Source organism: Dendrobates tinctorius, unplaced genomic scaffold (genome assembly GCF_039654945.1).
Source record: "Dendrobates tinctorius isolate UK_male_01 unplaced genomic scaffold, ASM3965494v1 ptg000006l, whole genome shotgun sequence".
Lineage (NCBI taxonomy): Eukaryota > Metazoa > Chordata > Amphibia > Anura > Dendrobatidae > Dendrobates > Dendrobates tinctorius.
This window is the reverse complement of record NW_027361674.1, coordinates 7,513,411-7,532,693: the sequence shown is the minus strand read 5'-3', so window position 1 is coordinate 7,532,693 and position 19,283 is coordinate 7,513,411. Positions and strand designations below refer to the sequence as shown.

At 41.5% G+C, this 19,283-nt stretch overlaps 1 protein-coding gene across 2 annotated transcripts in view; it reads right to left on the bottom strand.

Moving 5' to 3' along the window:
- CEP170B (centrosomal protein 170B) overlaps nucleotides 1-19,283 on the bottom strand; it is an 88,020-nt gene that overhangs the window by 48,802 nt on the left and 19,935 nt on the right. For both annotated transcript variants that reach the window (XM_073570494.1, XM_073570500.1), the window contains exon 2: nucleotides 16,683-16,823. In XM_073570494.1, the coding sequence (XP_073426595.1) occupies nucleotides 16,683-16,814 (132 nt within the window). In that variant the 5' untranslated portion in view covers nucleotides 16,815-16,823. The remainder of the gene's footprint in view (nucleotides 1-16,682; nucleotides 16,824-19,283) is intronic.

Sequence of the window (19,283 nt, the reverse complement as noted above, 5' to 3'; positions counted from 1 at the left end):
ATATCTGCTTACTGCTACAGGTCGGGCCCTGACTGATCAGACACGGCACTCAGTGGTTAATCTTTATGAACTCTTGGCTGCACATTCTTGTTTATCCAGACTCTTACTGATGACATCACCAGCCTTGTCAGGGCAATGATGCAAATAAGAACCTGGCGGCTGTAATGTCCTGGAACGCATACAAAGGGCAGGGTACAATGGCAGCGGTGAGGTCATTTATCCTGTGGATTACTACAATAATTGCTATGCCTGCAAGGGGAATGGCAAGCTGGTACAATAGCTGAAAACCTTCCATATTATCGGTCCTGATTTGTATATGATTATAAACATGAGCTCATTTATAAAGAGCAGTGAAAGATAAGGTACCTTACTATTTGCACAGTCACAATAAGGTCCCTAGCGCTCTGTGGAGCCAGTCCCACACTGTAAACTGTGCTACACAAATGGGAATAGGGCATTAAGGGGTTAAGGGGATCCAATTGCTTGTGTTAAGCCTAATCCTAATAAAAAGTCCAAATCTGTCGCTAAACTAGATTTTTACACTTTGGATGATATGTTTAGGCAAGTTGTGTCAAAATCATTAACCTAGAGGAGAACCTGAGCTCCTTAATACAGAACAATAGACTGTACAGTTCATACCTGCCAACAGTCCTGATCTTTCATGGCTCAGGCCCCTGAAGACGATCCAAAAAGGAGAGAATTTATGCGAATCATACCTAAAGGTGAATATTCATTCCCAGGCGAGGATTAATGTCTCATATTTTAGCGTTAAAGATTACGCATCACTTCTCATAATTTGTCCTTTTTTTACCTGGTGTAAATGCCGCTGTTCTCCTGAATCTGCGGAGGTTTTTATTTTCCTTCTGCGCCTCTCCTTTCCTGAGATATGGCCTCCTCTTCCCTGCGTATAAAACGCAACTTTTATACAACAGGGTGTGGTCTTAAAGAACACGCCCACAGAAAAAAGGTTAGTACGCCACTTGGCTAACAAGACTAGATTTATAAACAAAAATAGGGGGTGTTCTCTCAGGAAAGGAGAAATGTAGGAACAAAAGAAAAACAAATGTCGGAGTCGTGTGAACAGTGGCATTTCAACCAGGTTAAAAAAAAACAAAAGACACAACAACATTAAATGCAAATAGGACAGTTTTGATAAATGATGCCCAAAGTTAAGATTCTGACAACATAGTATTCTATTGTGTTGTTACTTTGGTTTAAAGGAACCACAGAAGACTATTACTATAGGTGGTCATCGTTTTTTAGCAGAGTAGTATATGTTTTCACAATGGTTAATAAATAACCTGGCCTTTGTCACAAAGGAGATTAACCGAATACATGGAAATCTGAGGCAGGCACTTCCCACTATTGGAGCCGTCTGTGGGCAATCCAACTCACAGTATATGCCATCAGAATATCACCATGTAATCTGACGGTTTCTACGTGACTTATAACTAGAGATAAGAAAATATGTTCGGAAAACAATTGGCAAACATAAATTACGCACTATTATGGCACATTCGGAAACACAAGCAAATTTTCATAAAATCGGGAAAAATTGGTAACATTCGGTAAAAGTGCGGGAAAATATTTGCATTGCCACTAAAGTATTTTGAGCACTTTGGATAGTGGTGGTGTATGATGAGCGGGGGGAACGTATTTGATGAGAGGAGTGGATGGGGAGAGCTCAGTGGAGTGGCATGCTTGTAAAAAAAAAATTTCTAAGCTTCATGCATGCACATTCCAGCTACCAAATCGGGCCACAGGAAACATCCACAATGTCCAGACACAATGGCTTGTGCCATTGGCTGCCGAAATCACATATCCCTCTCTCTATAAAGAGCGAACATCTTGTTTTAGCGCCATTTTATCAGTATAACAGCGCAGAGTGGTTGCTCCTGACGCTGGTCCTGGGTGCTGATAGACACAACCTCCTAGCTAACTAGCTAAAATCAAAGTCAAATAGTTTAGATGGCTAGTGTCCTGTGTGGCTGTGAAACCGACCTTCCAGCAGATTTTTTTGTACCATTACAGATCCACAGGCAAAGACAGCAAGGCACATTTCATAGAAGTGTGTTGTGCACTGCACTGCTTTTATTCTGTTTCATGCACAAGTAGATCTTTCAAAATCAATGGTTTTTTTCAGTTGCTAAACGTGATTTAGCAAGGCATATGTCACCTTGTCATTTAGTGGTGGTGAAATTGTTCTGTGTGCAGAGCTTGTTGCAGAGTAAAAATAAAACCTATAATTTTCTGTTACTAACATGATACAGTAAGGGAGATCCGTTTGAAACGGATTGGAGCATATCTTCTATGTTATACAGGCCTCATTCACACTAAAAAGAAAAAAAAAAAAAAACTACTTTCTTCCGTTACTAATGTGATTCAGCATGCCATATTTCACGTTGTCATTCAATACCGCTGAAATTCAGCTGTGTGCAGAGAAAAAAAAAAATCTAAATTTTTGTTGCTAATATTGTGCTCCTACCACACTATCTGAGCATTATTATGACTGAGGAAAAGAGAGGTCATGGTGGAAGGATGAAAAGGCTTGGTGTTAAAATTCAAAGTGTACGTGGGGTAGGTGGTAATGTCCGTGAAAGCGCTAGTGAACCAACACCGTCACGTCCTATCCAAACACAGCTGACAACTTCTATTACTGGACGGGCTACTCCACTCCCTTTCTTTGGCAGCCGCACAGTGGTACGCCTTGTTGATGAGGGCTAGAAAGAACATGTACTTGAGTGGATGGCAAGCGCAGCTTCAAGTGGCCTCTCTTCCTCTACCTCAACATCACACACAGTACAGTCCATAGAGATGGCAACCCAATTACTCTTGCTTCCCCCCATGTCACAACTCTCCAACCACCAAACTGCGTGTAGGGAACCACAGAGTGGCGAGTCTGCAAAACTGTTCATACATTCCATACCATGGGCATCAGAAGTGTACTCCAAAGATTCACAGAGTCAAGAGGAGGAAATCATCTGCACCGATGCCCAAAATTTTTTAAGCTTTGATCCCTTGCAGGACGAAGTAGGGTCTGGGCAGCATCCTGACGCTCGTCACCAGATGTTAAACCTCGTAGGATGTGATCCTGATGAGACTCAGATATCTGAGGCTCACGCGAAGTGTACTGTGCTGTGCTGTCAGGGCAGGAAGAGGAGGAGGGTGACTCTCAGGGTTAGGAATGGGATAACACAGAGTATGATGATGAAGTTGTGGATCCCACTTGGCATGAACACAGAGGCACACAGTTGAGTAGGTTATCTGAGGGGGTGGAGGAGAAGGAAGACGAGGCGGATATGTTGTGCCGTAAGGCGCAAACATGGAGTTATGCAACCTCGACGAGCACAGCATCCTGAAGCTCAACTGTGGCTGTGACCAGCAGCATTCTTGGGTCTGCAGCTTGCAGAGGCAGCAAGGGTTGCCTAGCCTGGGCCTTTTCTGACACCGCAAAGGATGAGTCCACACACATAATTTGCCAACTTTGCAAAAAAAAAAAACGGAATAAAGGGAAAAAGTGCAATAATTTGATTACTACATGTATGAACCTTCACATGCGCAAACAAAATGCATTACTCTGGGCATCACACTAGGCAAAAATGTGGACCAGCGAACCTCAACAACCATGAGCTGCCTCATCAACCATATGTGCTTCTTCCTCCTCCTCTGTTACCGTGCCAAGTATTGTCACGCAGGTCTCGGACTGCAGAACCTCCGGTTCTTTACCTGCTCCATTCAGGCTGAGTGAGAGCTCGTCAACTGTAACAGAAGCGGACATGTCTGCTGTTTTTGACCGATCTGAGGGAACGAGCAAACCACAACTTTAATTTATCCATTGTAACATCTCTGCATGCACTTCCCTCACGGCCCAACTGTTTTTCCACTTTACCGTACTCCACCCTCTCTCAGCATTGCAGCCAGTCCACGGTTCTGCAGTTTTGGTCACGTAAAAGATTGTTTCCTCCTACGCAAGACAAAGCCAAGAGGTTGAACTCCACCATCTCCAATCTGTTGGCCACGGAAATGCTGCCTTTCCCGTCTGGTAGATAGACGATTTCTGAACGCTGATGGCAGTTGCATGCCCCCAGTACCAGATGCCCAGTCGCCATTACTTCTCTAAGAAAGCTGTGCCTGCGCTACACCACCACATTGCAGACCATATCACCTGTTCCTTGACTAAATCTATGTCTGCCAGGGTGCATTTCATCACAGACACTTGGACGACTAAGCATGGCCAAAGGTCTTACATCTCACTGATTGGGCACTGGGTGAACTCTTGTGACTGTGGGGGCAGGCGGTGAAGGGGCTGCTCCACAAGTCTTGGAATCCCCAAGGCTTGCAGGACAAACCTCTAGATTTCACACTTCCTCCACTGCTTCTGCCTCTTCCTCTAGGGCCTCCACCTGCACCCTCAACCTCTGCCTTAATGAGACACGCGATCTAAAAGTGCAGAGCGAATCTCCACCACCTCCATACTGCGCAGCCAGGGCTCACCGCAATCAGGCAGCGTTAAAATTTATATGCATTGGAGATCGTAGTCATGCAGCTAAAGAGTTGTGGACAGCTGTCCCGGTCAAGTTTGCGCAATGGCTATCTCCGCTGAACCTGGATCCAGAGAAGGCCATGGTCCAGTGCGAACCTGGTGGCAGCCCTATGCCAAGGCAAGCTCACACATGTGCCTTGCATGGCTCATGTACTCAACTTGGTGGTACAGCGATTTCTTCGCCACTATCCTGACCTGGGTGAGCTACTGCAGAAAGCATGGAAGCTGTGTGCTCATTCCCGCCATTCGCACCCCTCTCGTCATCGACTTGCATCGATACAGAGGTCTTTGTCCATGCCAGTTAACAGGTTGATATGTGATGTACCGACACGGTGGAATTCCACTCTGCACATTTTGCAGCTACTGTGGCAGCAGCAATGAGCCCTGATGCAGTATGTCATGTCGTATAGCCTGGGCCAATGCAGTACGGATGTGGCGCATATCACATTTACGGAGTGGGTACAGATTAAGGACCCTTGCACCCTTCTGCACAGTTTTGAAATGGCTACTAAGATAGTTAGCGCTGACGATGACATCATCAACATCACTCTTCCAGACATCTACATGCTGGAGCAGATTTTGAATATCCTGCAGGAGAATGTGGTGGTCCCAAAGGAAGACGAGGAAACAGAGGAGGATGCAGAAGGGATAACATTGTCTCAAAGTTCCAGACTGTCGTCACACAGGTGGGTGCCAAGGGAAGGTGAATTACTGCGATCAAGGGGGACTGGTGATACCAGGCAAACTGTTAGTGAAGTTGCAAAAGCCGAGGAGAAAATGGAGAAGGAAGAGGTGATGGGCAATCTACTGTCATGAGATAAAGAGGATAATCATCCCTTCTCTGTTGTTCGTGGTTGGCGAGTGGGCACAGATGAAACAAGCATCAGTGTTACCAAGACACCAACACATTATGGTCTTGGACCTCATGGAAGGGCCCGACATATAAGTGCCTTCTTGCTGCACTATCTGCAACATGATCGACGTATACTTATGATTCCAATTAGTGCTGACTAATGGGTTGCCACTCTGTTAGATCCACGTTATAAGACTAAATTTTGCCAGATTCTTCTCGCCCTGGAAAGGGACCCGCAAATGCAGGAGTATCGAAACACACTTTTACACAACCTTAAGAGAGGTTTTCCCCAAGACAATAGTGAAGCACTCAGTTTACATTGCAGCTGTAGACTTCCAACCTCTGGCAAGTCAATTCGTCAACATCAAAACATCAGCGCAGCAGCAGAAGTGTAAGTGGCAGAAGCAATTTCTGTGAGTCCTTTAACACATTTTTTATCCATAGAAGAAAGCAGATTGGCACAATCCGTCCCGTGCAAAAAATATCCTTTATTGTGGCATCATATTACCAAGAGCAAGCAGCATCGACCTGTTGAAGCGCAATGTAAGCGCGAAACGATCGTCGTTTCAGCCAAAGAAAAAATCCACGTGGTATTTTTATTTTTACTTTTTATTTGGTATATTTTTATTTTTTATGAGCTCATTTTCTGAATTTTAATGGTACTGTGCCTAGCATTCTTGGTTTTTAAAGGAATTGTTTTTTTCTCTTTTCAGTCCACTACATGTTGGATTGGGGGGTGTAATTAACCTTTTGTTTGCAGGAGTAAAAGAAGAAACCTTGGCCATTTAACCCCTTAGCGACAGAGCCAGTTTGCAGCTTAATGACCAGGCCAATTTTTACAATTCTGACCACTGTCCCTTTATGAGGTTATAACTCTGGAACGCTTTAATGGATCCCGCTGATTCTAAGACTGTTTTTTCGTGACATATTGTACTTCATATTAGTGGTAAAATTTCTTCGATAAGTCTTGTGTTTATTTATGAAAAAAATGGAAATATGGCGAAAATTTTTGAAAATTTTGCAATTTTAAAACTTTAAATTTTTATGCCCTCAAATCAGAGAGATGTGTCACACAAATTTCTTAATAAATAACATTTCCCACATGTCTACTTTACATCAGCACAATTTTGGAAGCAAAATTTTTTTTTGTTAGGAAGTTATAAGGGTTAAAAGTTGACCAGCGATTTCTCATTTTTACAACAAAATTTGCAAAACCATTTTTTTTAGGGACCACATCATATTTAAAGTCATTTTGAGGGGTGTACATGACAGAAAATACCCAAAAGTGGCACCATTCTAAACACTAGACCCCTCAAGGTGCTCAAAACCACATTCAATAAGTTTATTAACCCTTTAAGTGCTTCACAGGAACTAAAGCAATGTGGAAGGAAAAAATTAATATTTAACTTTTTTTTGCAAAAAATTTACTTCAGAACCAATTTTTTTTATTTTCACAAGTGTTAAAAGAGAAAATCAACCACAAAATTTGTTGTACAATTTCTCCTGAATACGCCGATACCCTATATGTGGGGGTAAACCACTATTTCAGCACACGGCAGAGCTCGCAAGGGATGGAGCGCCGTTTGACTTTTTCAACGCAGAATTGGCTGGAATTGAGATCGGATGCCATGTTGCGTTCGGAGAGCCCTTAATGTGCCTAAACAGTGGAAACCTCCAACAAGTGACCCCATTTTGGAAACTAGACCCATTAAGGAACTTATCTAGATGTGTGGTGAGCACTTTGAACCCCCAAGGGCTTCACAGAAGTTTATAACGTAGAGTCGTGAAAATAAGAAATCTATTTTTTTCCACAAAGATGATCTTTTTGCCCCCAAATTTTTATTTTTTACAAGGGTAACAGGAGAAATCATACCCGCACAGTTGTTATGCGATTTGTCCTGAGTACGCCGATACCCCATATGTGGGGGGGAACCACTGTTTGGGCGCATGGGAGAGCTCGGAAGGGAAGGAGTGGCATTTTGGAATGCAGACTTTGATGGAATGGTCTGCGGGCATCATGTTGCGCTTGCAGAGCCCCTGATGGGCCTAAACAGTGGAAACCCCCCACAAGTGACCCCATTTTGGAAATTAGACCCCCTAATGAACTTATCTAGATGTGTGGTGAGCACTTTGAACCCCCAAGCGCTTCACAAAAGTTTATAAACGCAGAGCCGTGAAAATAAAAAGTCTTTTTATTTCCACAAAAGTGATTTTTTAGACCCCAATTTTTAGACCCCCAAAGTTGGCAAATAGTGGAAACCCCTCAATTCTTGCTCCAACCCTAACCCCAACACACCCCTAACCCTAATCCCAACCCTAACCCTAATCCCAACCCTAATCCCTTATCCTAATTCTAACCCTAATTCTAGTTCGCCCTAACCCTAATTCTAACCCTAGTCGTGACCCGAGCCCTAACCCTAGCCCTAGCACAACCCTAACCCTAGCCTAACCCTAACCCTAGCCCAACCCTAACCCTAACCCTAGCCCAACCCTAGCCCAACCCTAACCCTAACCCTAACCCTAACCCTAGCCCAACCCTACCCTAACCCTAGCCCTACCCTAACCCTAACCCTAGCCCAACCCTAACCCTAGCCCAACCCTAACCCTAGCCCAACCCTAACCCTAATGGAAAACTGAAAAAAAAAAAATATTTTCTTTATTTCATTATATTGGCCTATATAAGGGAGTGATAAACGGGGGGGTTATGTACTATTTTTTTTATTTTGATCACTATGATCGTTTATCATAGTGATCAAAATAATGAATGGAATCTGCCAGCCGGAGCCGGCAGATTCCCGGCGGGCGCACTGCGCATGCGCCCGCCATTTTCAAGATGGCGACGCCCATCGGAGGATGCCGGCGGGACGTGGGACCACCGGGAGGGGACGGAGGGCCACGGAGAGGTACCGGGGGGGGATCGGGGACCCTATTTCTCTCTCCTCTGATGTGCGATCACATCAGAGGAGAGAGAAATTAAATGTAAAATCGCGGCTTTTTTTTTTTGCGGTCGCCGTTATAGGGTTAATAACGGCGATCGTAAAAGCGGGGGTCGGTAAAAACCGACCGATTCATGTTCTCTGGGGTCTCGGCTACCCCTGGCAGCCGAGACCCCGGAGAAAATCCGACACTGGGGGGCGCTATTCACTTAAATCACACATTAGTACCCTTAATTACCGCCGTTAAAAGGCGTATCGGCGGTCGTTAAGGGGTTAATTAACATGTAAATACAGTGCACAGTAAAATAGTTCATTTCTGCAGTAGTAAAAAAGGAGTCCATCTACCTAATATAAGATATTTTATGACTTATTTGAGTTTTAACATTTTTTATTTTTTGGGAGCTCCCGTGCAAATTGGGTTTTGAAGAACATATATGTTAATGCTAGTTTGTATGTCAGTCTTTTGTTCTTGATATAGTTTTGTTCTCCTACACCTGAGTCATGCAATGCAAATGTGTGGGTACCCAAAGTGTGTGTTTGTCTATATGTAAATGAGAATCTATCCTGCTTACTGAATGAATGCATTAGGTGAAGCCAGTGTGTGTGTTGATGTAATGTGTATATTATTATGTAAAAATAATAATTTGCTAGAATTGGGTTAATAGCAAATTGGTTTGGGTTCGGTTTTCCTTAAAATGTAATTGTACTGATTCTGATTATAGATCCATAACATTAGAGGTATAAATAATCTTTATTAGACAATGGACAAGGAAGGACACAAATGGGGGATCTGTGCAAATAGCAAACAAAGTGCAAATAGTGCAAAAATGCAAAAAACGAGACGGACCAGCCACAATCAACTTCAGCTGTAATAATGAGCTGTTACAAATATTCAAATTTATATAAAGAGGTATTCAAATTTATATAAAGAGGTATGTACTGCGCCCAAATGGGCTCACTATAAATCAAACATTAGGGGGTATGGAAAATAAGCTGCGTTGCGTATTAGAACATCCGCGCATGTCAAATTACTATGCCAGAAAAACTAGTGCCCATGAGTATTGTCCACATGTGCTCTGTATGAAAAATAACTGAATCGCAGTGAAAATAACACTGCTACCCCAAAGCACAAACAACTATATAATCACAGCACATGTGAAGTGGAATGGTAAAAGGTTACCAGCACTAAGAAACATGCACACAGCCCACCCAAATAGGGTTAATACCCCGAGATCTCATTACCTCACTACAGGCTTCAGGATGACCGGGCGGTCCGTTCGTCTCCGTTCGGAGCACTGGGCTCCTTCCTCCGTTATTTTTCATACAGAGCACATGTGGACAATAGTCATGGGCACTAGTTCTTCTGGCATAGTAATTTGACATGCGCAGCTGTTCTAATACGCAAGGCAGCTTATTTTCCATACCCCCTAATGATTGATTTATAGTGAGCCCATTTGGGCGCAGTACATACCTCTTTATATAAATTTCAATATTTGTAACAGCTCATTATTACAGCTGAAGTTGACTGTGGCTGGTCCGTCTCGTTTTTTGCATTTTTGCACTATTTGCACTTTGTTTGCTATTTGCACAGATCCCCCATTTGTGTCCTTCCTTGTCCATTGTCTAATAAAGATGATTTATACCTCTAATGTTATGGATCTATGGTCGCATTTTCTGTTGTGGTTTCCACATTCTCGCATCATATATTACAGCGATTGATCCTTGACGGTCCGATACCTACTGCACCTGTGTGTCAATTTATGACATACAGGATGCAGCTTTATACCGTTGCTATTGTGTTTTGATTCTGATTAATAGTAACATTATTTTGTGATCTTGATGAACATGAGTGTACTGGTAATTATGATCATCGTTATTATGAAAATGTGATTGACATGAATTTGATATTTTGATATTATGATTTATTTTAGTGTATAAGTCCATACACATATGATATATTTTATGTAGTAGTTATTATCTAGAGTAGAAATATTTGCTACAGTAGAAAATTTCAAAGGTCATTCTGGGCACAATTAATTTGGACCAACAAACCTACAGTAATTTTGTTTGATTCATTTGATCAAGGAGTGGAAAACAAGCCACCAGGACTGAGTTATATTGAACAAGTTATTCTATCTTGGACTGTGAATATATCATGGACTGAGTTATTTTGGACTGTTGCTTTGGACTGAGTTAGCTCTGCCAAGACTTTGGAACTTTCAAGTATGATTGTGAATTTCACTTTCCCTCAGTGCAGGCTGTGTCTTGTGTGCAGACTGAAGATGTCCAATTGAGCGCTGAGACTGAGCCCAGATGATGCTGAACAGTCACCAGGGTGAAACCTCATGACTGCCAGCTGATGCAAATGGCATATAAAGTAAGGCCCTGAACAGCTGCAGCAATAGAAGATGAAAGGACTCTTATGCTCAGTCACTGGACACCTGCACCAAGGGGTTAATGTCATGAAGGGCAGGGACAGATTGCTCTTTAGAGTCTGTTCTTTTGCTAACCAGGAAAAGTAGTGAAGTCACCCCAAAGTGATGAGGGCATAATACTCCCCGTGCTTTCCTGCAACAGAGACCCATTTAAAAATTGCGGTCAAGAAGATCCGAAGAAAGAAGATTTCTACAGACATTTGATATTTCAGCACCTGCTGGTCCAATGTTGTTTTTGTTTTGATTTTTTTCTATTTTAAGCCCAGGATGTTGTTTTTTACCAAAACAGTTTTCTATTGGTAGCAAATAAATAAATATATATAGTAACAATGCAATAAATGATATAGTTTAGTGGCAGGTTAATTAATTAAAGTGATTGAAACCAAGGTGTGAAATGTATACTATGAGTTATTTTTATATGGTTTCAATCCGTTTAATATAATCTATACTGTATCCTTACTTCCAGGGAGGTAAGCAAAAGGTCACTGAAACTTACTTAAGATAAAGGAATGTAAATTACTGGTCATTTGTTTATCCATCAACAAAGGACCATTGATATTCAAGGCAACTACCCTAATTAGATTGGGTGTGTTAACTTTCTCCATGGATTGTCACCTGGTGAAATCTCATCTATTTGGTTTCAGGGGATTTTCTCATTAGCATTCAAGGATAGATCAAAGCTTTTTAACTAAGACACATTTGGATGCTTTTGAGGGGATAAAAGGAGGGATGTGTACAGAGAGAGGGAAGATGATCTGACCAGACAAGAGAGGACACTGAGATGAGACTATCTGAATAATGTAACCTATGAATAATGCCTGTTTCTGATTAATGCATATGTATTTATAGTTTTATAGTTTAATCTTATCACTTATTAAGTGAATCAATTTAGTAAATTCAATTCTTGTGTGAGCATTTTCTTATTCATCACAATCCATTGGAACCCTTATAATACACCAGCACCACCCACTGCCCACTCATTGGCTGGCAGTAAACTGCACCAGCACTCATCTTTATCATCATTCCAGCATTGGAAAGAACACAGCAGTGATCTTGTATTTGTGAAGGCAGCACAATACATACATACATACACCCCCCAACACTTCACACTGTTACAGCTGCTGATTGGACAGGCTGCTCCCATCAGTATTTGTGGCATTAGAGAGACAGTGCTCACACATACACTGCACCAAATCTGCTGCTGTGTTAAGACATCAGTGACACAGAGCTGTCTCATTCACACAGCAGAGGCTTTGTCACACAACAGATGACATCAGTGACTGCCGTCCCCTGTGCAGATTAAAAGCTGCAGACCCCCATCACTCGCCATCACACAGTCTGTTCCTACTGCTGCCAGCAGCCTGGGACAGTGAGGGAAGGAATTAGTGATAATGAGTTATGTATTGTAATCATGGAGTGGCCCAGAATACCGGACGATTTTCACTCCTCACTAGTTTCACTTTCCATAGATCACTGTTGAGCGTGTGTCTGGGGGAGGAGCAGCTGCTCTCTGCACTGAGGCTGCTAGAGGGGAAGGATTTGTTACTGTGTGATGAGGGCTTCTTCATGTGGTCGGGGAGGGCCTGTAGCTATGGAGGGTGGGGTTGTTGCTATAGAGGGCATGTTTGGAGTAGAGTAGGAGGTTACGACTAGTTCTCATTTCAATGCCATAACACCCCCCCCCTTGAACGTTCTGTTCAGAATATCTAGAAAACCGTGCAAACTAGTGACAGAAAGTAAATTACTTATTGTCATAATTCTGCAGCCCAGATATGTACTGAGATTATGTGAAAAGCCCGGACAACCCCTTTAACGCGTTTTGGCTGTGTAGGCCTTCATCAGGTGTATAAAAAATGATTTTGTTGTAAGCTATTTATACCCCATTTTCCTTGTTAATGGGTGTGGTTTTAATAACTGAGGAACCAATCACTAATTATCAAACTCTTTACCAGTTAAAGTACATATATTGTAACTTCATCCCCAATAAAAGAATGTTGTGCACGCATATTAAATAACATCATCCCTCCTTCAGGGTTAAAACAGTGTATCTGTAAATTTTAGGCAATCAGACATGTCATTGTACATGTTCCACACAAAAAAAATAAAAAAAAAAACACCTCTTCATATGCCTGATTAAACACCTCACTTCTCTTGGTGCAAGCGGTCAGGCGGTAAACTAGAAGCACTGCAGGTACTAAAGATCATAAATAACAAAAAAATATATTTAAAAAAATAAATAAAAAAATAAAAAAAGGTTTAAAAAAAAATTTCAAAAATGTTTTTTTCTCTCTTCCCCCTCCTTCCAAAGAAATTAAAAAAAAGGAAAAACAAGACAAAAGGGGGAATTTATTGATTGATCTATACGAGATCAGAGGTCTCTTTCAGTCCATCAGGGTACAGACTGCCAAGTCTGTATATCCAATAGGACTCTTTGGCATTAAGAGCTGCTTTTCTGTTTCTCATTGCTGCAGGTATTTGTTCTATTGGTGTGACCTTTATACATTCAAAGTTTTTGTTATGTATAAGAGTGATGTGCTTAGATAAACGCTGTTTTAAAAACCCTATTTTCACATTATGTCTATGACCATTCATACGATTTCGTAGTGACTGTGTAGTGCGGCCGACATATAAAAGTTCACACACACAGGTCACCACATACACAACAAAATCAGAACCACAGGTTAATTCTTGGGTAAAATTGTATGTGGTATTGCTGTTTTTTATATTTAAATTTTTCTTACCATGATCTATAATTTTACAACAGTCACAACGTTTTTTTTTCCACATTTAAAAATTCCTTTTTTCTCATTTTTTGGACAGATGGCACATTTATTGGTATTGTTTTTTTTTGGTGGGGTGTAAATAACCAGGTGCTATATAATTTTTAATCGTTCTACCTCTTCTAATGACAATATTAGGTATTAGTGTTTCTTTATAACAAAAAATATGTTTTAATGTTTTTATTGTTTTTTAAAAAATTTTGCATTTTACTTAGCCAATAAAATATCTGATATAACATAAGAGATACTCAGTTATTTGGCTTTATAACCTTCTTGCTCCAAATTGGGTTAAAGATCCTCTGAAGGAAGCGCCCTGAAACTCCTTTATTCGCAATATCACGTGGAGGAAAATTTCTTTCTGGGAAAGGAAAATTATCTCCATGCTATTACAGACGGGCAGCACACCGGTGGAAGGATCACCCTTTTTGCAAACTTTTCCCAGTATTGTGCCTCTTTGCACAACCACGCAAGGTGAGCAAGTTTGAAGTTGTATTTTTCTCACCAAACAGAATTGACTCATCCACTACGGTTAGATAGCGCTCTCCCTCTTTTTCCCCTCTTCCTCTCTTTCCCAGGACCTTATTCAAGAAAGTAAGGCTGTTATACAGTCACGAGCGGCATCAAATCAGAGCCTGGATGTACGACTGCAACCAGGTGTATTTGTTTCAGAGAAAATATAGTTAGAAGATCTGGCCAGGGAGCATAGCCAGAGTGGAGACTAGTTTGGCTCCGCCTCAGGCCGGCTTTTCCCAGCATTGCTAGCGGTGATTGATAAGTCTATCCTTTAGCCAGATATCTCTCAATCACCTCTATCACCTGGGAGAAGCTAAATGTATGCAGTTTTAGAGAAAAATCAGATCCTGAAGTTTGGGCAGCATGAATTTGGCGACAGGTTCCCTTTACCTAAAATTTTTTTAGCCCCATTGAACTGGTTAGGTGATTTGTGATGATAAATTAAACTAATTTATCTAATTTAATTCATTTGCACACATTGTATGGACATTTGCTTGACTAGGAAGAGAATAATGAGTAAATTATTGTTTGCACTGAGTTAATGATTGACTCAATCTACGTATAATAACTAGTCAGTATACTTAGTCACTAACTCAGCTAATAAATCTATTGCCTATAATACTGCACATGGGATAGACTAAACAAAAAAAAAAAAATCTATAGACCCTCCCAAGATCTGAGTGCTCCCTACTAATCTGACATATCATTGTGGTGCCATGTTCTCCCTCCAAGCATTCCAACTGAAGGCGTGGCTTAGCTGGCCTTCTTCCTTGCTACCCATAGCTTTTTCCTTTACATCTACCCATGATATAGTCTCCGCAAACATCTACGCTTGGGGTTAAATCCCTGCATTTGGACTTACCTTGTGTGTCACGACAGACATGGTTAAGTCTAGCGGACGACACAACTTATACCTACAACGGGATAGAATGGGGTGAGGAAGGCCCTAAACGTAGGGAACGAAGGATGGGGCACCTCCTGAACTCCAACCTGTGCCTGTCTATATGCTCCCCTAACGCCCTATGTGGGTCCTTCCCCCTCGCCACCGTAACATGCCTAGTCACCGATTGTCACCTCACTATTCTATGACTAGTGCACTGGACGGCAAGGACGCTAGCTCACCACTGCAGATGGTGAACACCACAGGGAGAGGGACAACAAAACAGATAAAAGGGGAAAAGTACTTAACACTGTCCCAGCTGTAAAGCACCACACAGCTGAGGATAAGGCACCAGGACCACGAACTCCACAAAAACAGCAGATTCAACACTGAAACCAAAGAGCTCTTTACTCCAGGCTGGTCAACATAGATAACTATTACTGACAGTCAGCTGATGGGTCATGTGACTTTTTAAAAGATGGTGGAAGTGGTCACTACCCACATCAGCTGACTACCAGCAAAGCAGCTGCCAGCAAGGAAACGGACTTTAACCCTTGCTGACCCGAAAAGAAAAATGCTACATTTAAATTATAGTGGAAACAGAGCTGCCACAAATCCAAAAATGAATCGTGTCATTGTGATTTTGAAACACTGAAATCCTCAGGATCAAGTTTGGCTTCCTTGGTGGTCTCCATTAAACCTCTACCTGACGTCCCATCTTCCTCATTTCATCAATATCCAGCCCAAGAGCTAGTGATTTCCCTGCTCTCATAATATTTACCCTCACCCCACTAAGAATACGGAGTTACACAGTGGAAAAAAATTTTTGTCAGCTCACCAAACCATAGCAAATGCGAAGTCTGGAGGAATGCAATCAATCCTGGGCGGTGCAGGGAACTTGGATTCCGGAAAATCTTGTAGGCACAATACTTAGGAGACGTTCCAGCAACTTCGACCAAAGGATGGTTAAAATCAAAAGACTTATTCCAAAAAAAGATTAAAAACAGAATAGATGAATAAAAACATATGGTTCACCAATGTGGCAGACGCTATGTTTTTTATGCATCTATTCTGTTTTTAATCATTTTTTTGGAATAAAGTCTTTTGATTTTAACCATCCTTTGGTCAAAGTTGCTGGAACATCTCCTAAGTATTGGAGTTACACAGTGTATGCTGGGAAATAGAGGTTGCACTTGAGGATGATTTTATAATAATTTTGACAATTTCAAGATATGTGTTCAAATAAAAACAATGCCGGAGGTGGTGCACATGCCATGACATTTCACTCAATCGCTCGCAACGTAGGTGTTATAAAAAGGTACGAAAATAATCAACATGACTCAATCCCAGCTCCACCCTATCAAATAAATAAATATCTTCATCTATAGAAACATAATGGGGGAGGCACACAAAATACAATGGCTCCTTTTGTTCTAGCACCAACTTGCTTAGTCTGGAGTAAAGTTGGCTGGGCACATCAGAGAGCTGCTGGCAGAATCCTCACTAGGCTAACAGTCATCATGTTAGACGTCTCCATTCCCTTGCACTCTTGGATTGGCCAAGGAAGAATGTGTTTTGAATAAATGAGTTAAAAAGTTGAAAAAAAAGTTTCCTGAGTGTGAAATTAGATCTTTTCAAAACAGGAGCCATGATACCAATATGAACAGAGTTCAATTCTGCCCAATTTCCTTTATATAAATCCATTTTATACTAATTAAAATTCTAGATAAATTAGCACTTACCTGAAGCATGAGCTCGCAATCCTCTCTACCAACAAAGATCATCTCTCGCGGCAGCCGGTGGCGAGTGCCGGTGCTGCTCACCAGGAACCATGATGTGACGCTCATCTTGTTTCTTGAATAAGCAGCTACCATATAAACATCCTACACAAATATAAAAAGAAACACAAGCTAAGTACAGGATACTAAGAAAAGTAAGGCGTTGGGTGCAAGATGGGGGCACAAATGGCAATCACGGTTTTAAAAAATACCCAAATATATGGGGTTGGTGGGAAAGGTAGACTGACTCTTAAGGAGAAATGCTCTATATACAGTTGTGGCCAAAAGTATTGACACCCCTGCAATTCTGTCAGATAATACTCAGAATCTTCCTGAAAATGATTGCAAACATAAATTCTTTGGTATTATCATCTTCATTTGTCTTAAATGAAAAAACACAAAAAGAATTGTCCTAAAGTCAAATTGGATATAATTCCACACCAAACATAAAAAAGAGGGTGGACAAAAGTATTGGCACTGTTCGAAAAATCAAGTGATGCTTCTCTAATTTGTGTAATTAACAGCACCTGTAACTTACCTGTGGCACCTAACAGGTGTTGGCAATAACTAAATCACACTTGCAGCCAGTTGACATGGATTAAAGTTGACTCAACCTCTGTCCTGTGTCCTTGTGTGTACCACATTGAGCATGGAGAAAAGAAAGACCAAAGAACTGTCTGAGGACTTGAGAAACCAAATTGTGAGGAAGCATGAGCAATCTCAAGGCTACAAGTCCATCTCCAAAGACCAGAATGTTCCTGTGTCTACAGTGCGCTGTGTCATCAAGAAGTTTAAAGCCCATGGCACTGTGGCTAACCTCCCTAGATGTGGATGGAAAAGAAAAATTGACAAGAGATTTCAATGCAAGATTGTGCGAATGTTGGATAAAGAACCTCGACTAACATCCAAACAAGTTCAAGTTGCCCTGCAGTCCGAGGGTACAACAGTGTCAACCCATAGCATCCGTCGACGTCTGAATGAAAAGGGACTGTATGGTAGGAGACCCAGGAAGACCCCACTTCTTACCCCGAGACATAAAAAAGCCAGGCTGGAGTTTGCCAAAACTTACCTGAAAAAGCCTAAAACGTTTTGGAAGAATGTTCTCTGGTCAGATGAGACAAAAGTAGAGCTTTTTGGGCAAAGGCATCAACATAGAGTTTACAGGAGAAAAAAAGAGGCATTCAAAGAAAAGAACACGGTCCCTACAGTCAAACATGGTGGAGGTTCTCTGATGTTTTGGGGTTGCTTTGCTGCCTCTGGCACTGGACTGCTTGACCGTGTGCATGGCATTATGAAGTCGGAAGACTACCAACAAATTTTGCAGCATAATGTAGTGCCCAGTGTGAGAAAGCTGGGTCTCCCTCAGAGGTCATGGGTCTTCCAGCAGGACAATGACCCAAAACACACTTCAAAAAGCACTAGAAAATGGTTTGAGAGAAAGCACTGGAGACTTCTAAGGTGGCCAGCAATGAGTCCAGACCTGAATCCCATAGAACACCTGTGGAGAGATCTCAAAATGGCAGTTTGGAGAAGGCGCCCTTCAAATATCAGGGACCTGGAGCAATTTGCCAAAGAAGAATGGTCTAAAATTCCAGCAGAGCATTGTAAGAAACTCATTGATGGTTATCGGAAGCGGTTGGTCGCAGTTATTTTGGCTAAAGGTTGTGCAACCAAGTATTAGGCTGAGGGTGCCAATACTTTTGTTTGGCCCATTTTTGGAGTTTTGTGTGAAATGATCAATGTTTTGCTTTTTGCTTCATTCTCTTTTGTGTTTTTTTCATTTAAGACAAATTAAATGAAGATAATGATACCAAAGAATTTGTGTTTGCAATTATTTTCAGGAAGAAACTGAGTATTATCTGACAGAATTGCAGGGGTGTCAATACTTTTGGCCACAACAAAAAAAAAAAAAAAAAAGCCATTCACCTTTTTTCATATAATATCTGAAAAGGCATTTAAATACAAAAATTAAACATAAAAACTCATAAATTTCCTCTGCATGTCCAGTTTTGGAAGAAGCAAAATTATAAGGCAGTACACCAAGCAGAATTAAGAAAGTAGGCCAGAGCAGACATGTTGCAGACACGTTTTAATCAGGGTTTCTTCATTACTTTGTAGGGTATTTTTCAGGATTAGTTGAGACATTATATCCGCCTTTAGTTGAATTCCAGCCTCATCGGTATTGCACTTTCACCAGAGTCATATATAGCAATTCTCTATATAGCAGAGGCGAAGCTACATGGGGTGTGGTGGCACCTAGACACTACTGCTTTACAAGACGACACCGATATTATAACTGAAACACGGCAATTGGGATTTGGACGGAATAAGTGGCACAGATTTTGCTTTGCAGCCCAGAATTTTGAGTTACGCCCAACAGCGATGGGAGGTCCATATTTGTGTGGCACTGTAGCGATACAGGTTCCCTGCAAACTCCTTGGAGATATTACAAACCACGAGAACAAAGCCTCTTCTCTTCATATGCTAATCCACACATCACACCTGTTCTACCATCACTCCCATGGTTAACATCACGTGAAATTAGACCGATTCACTGCAATATAG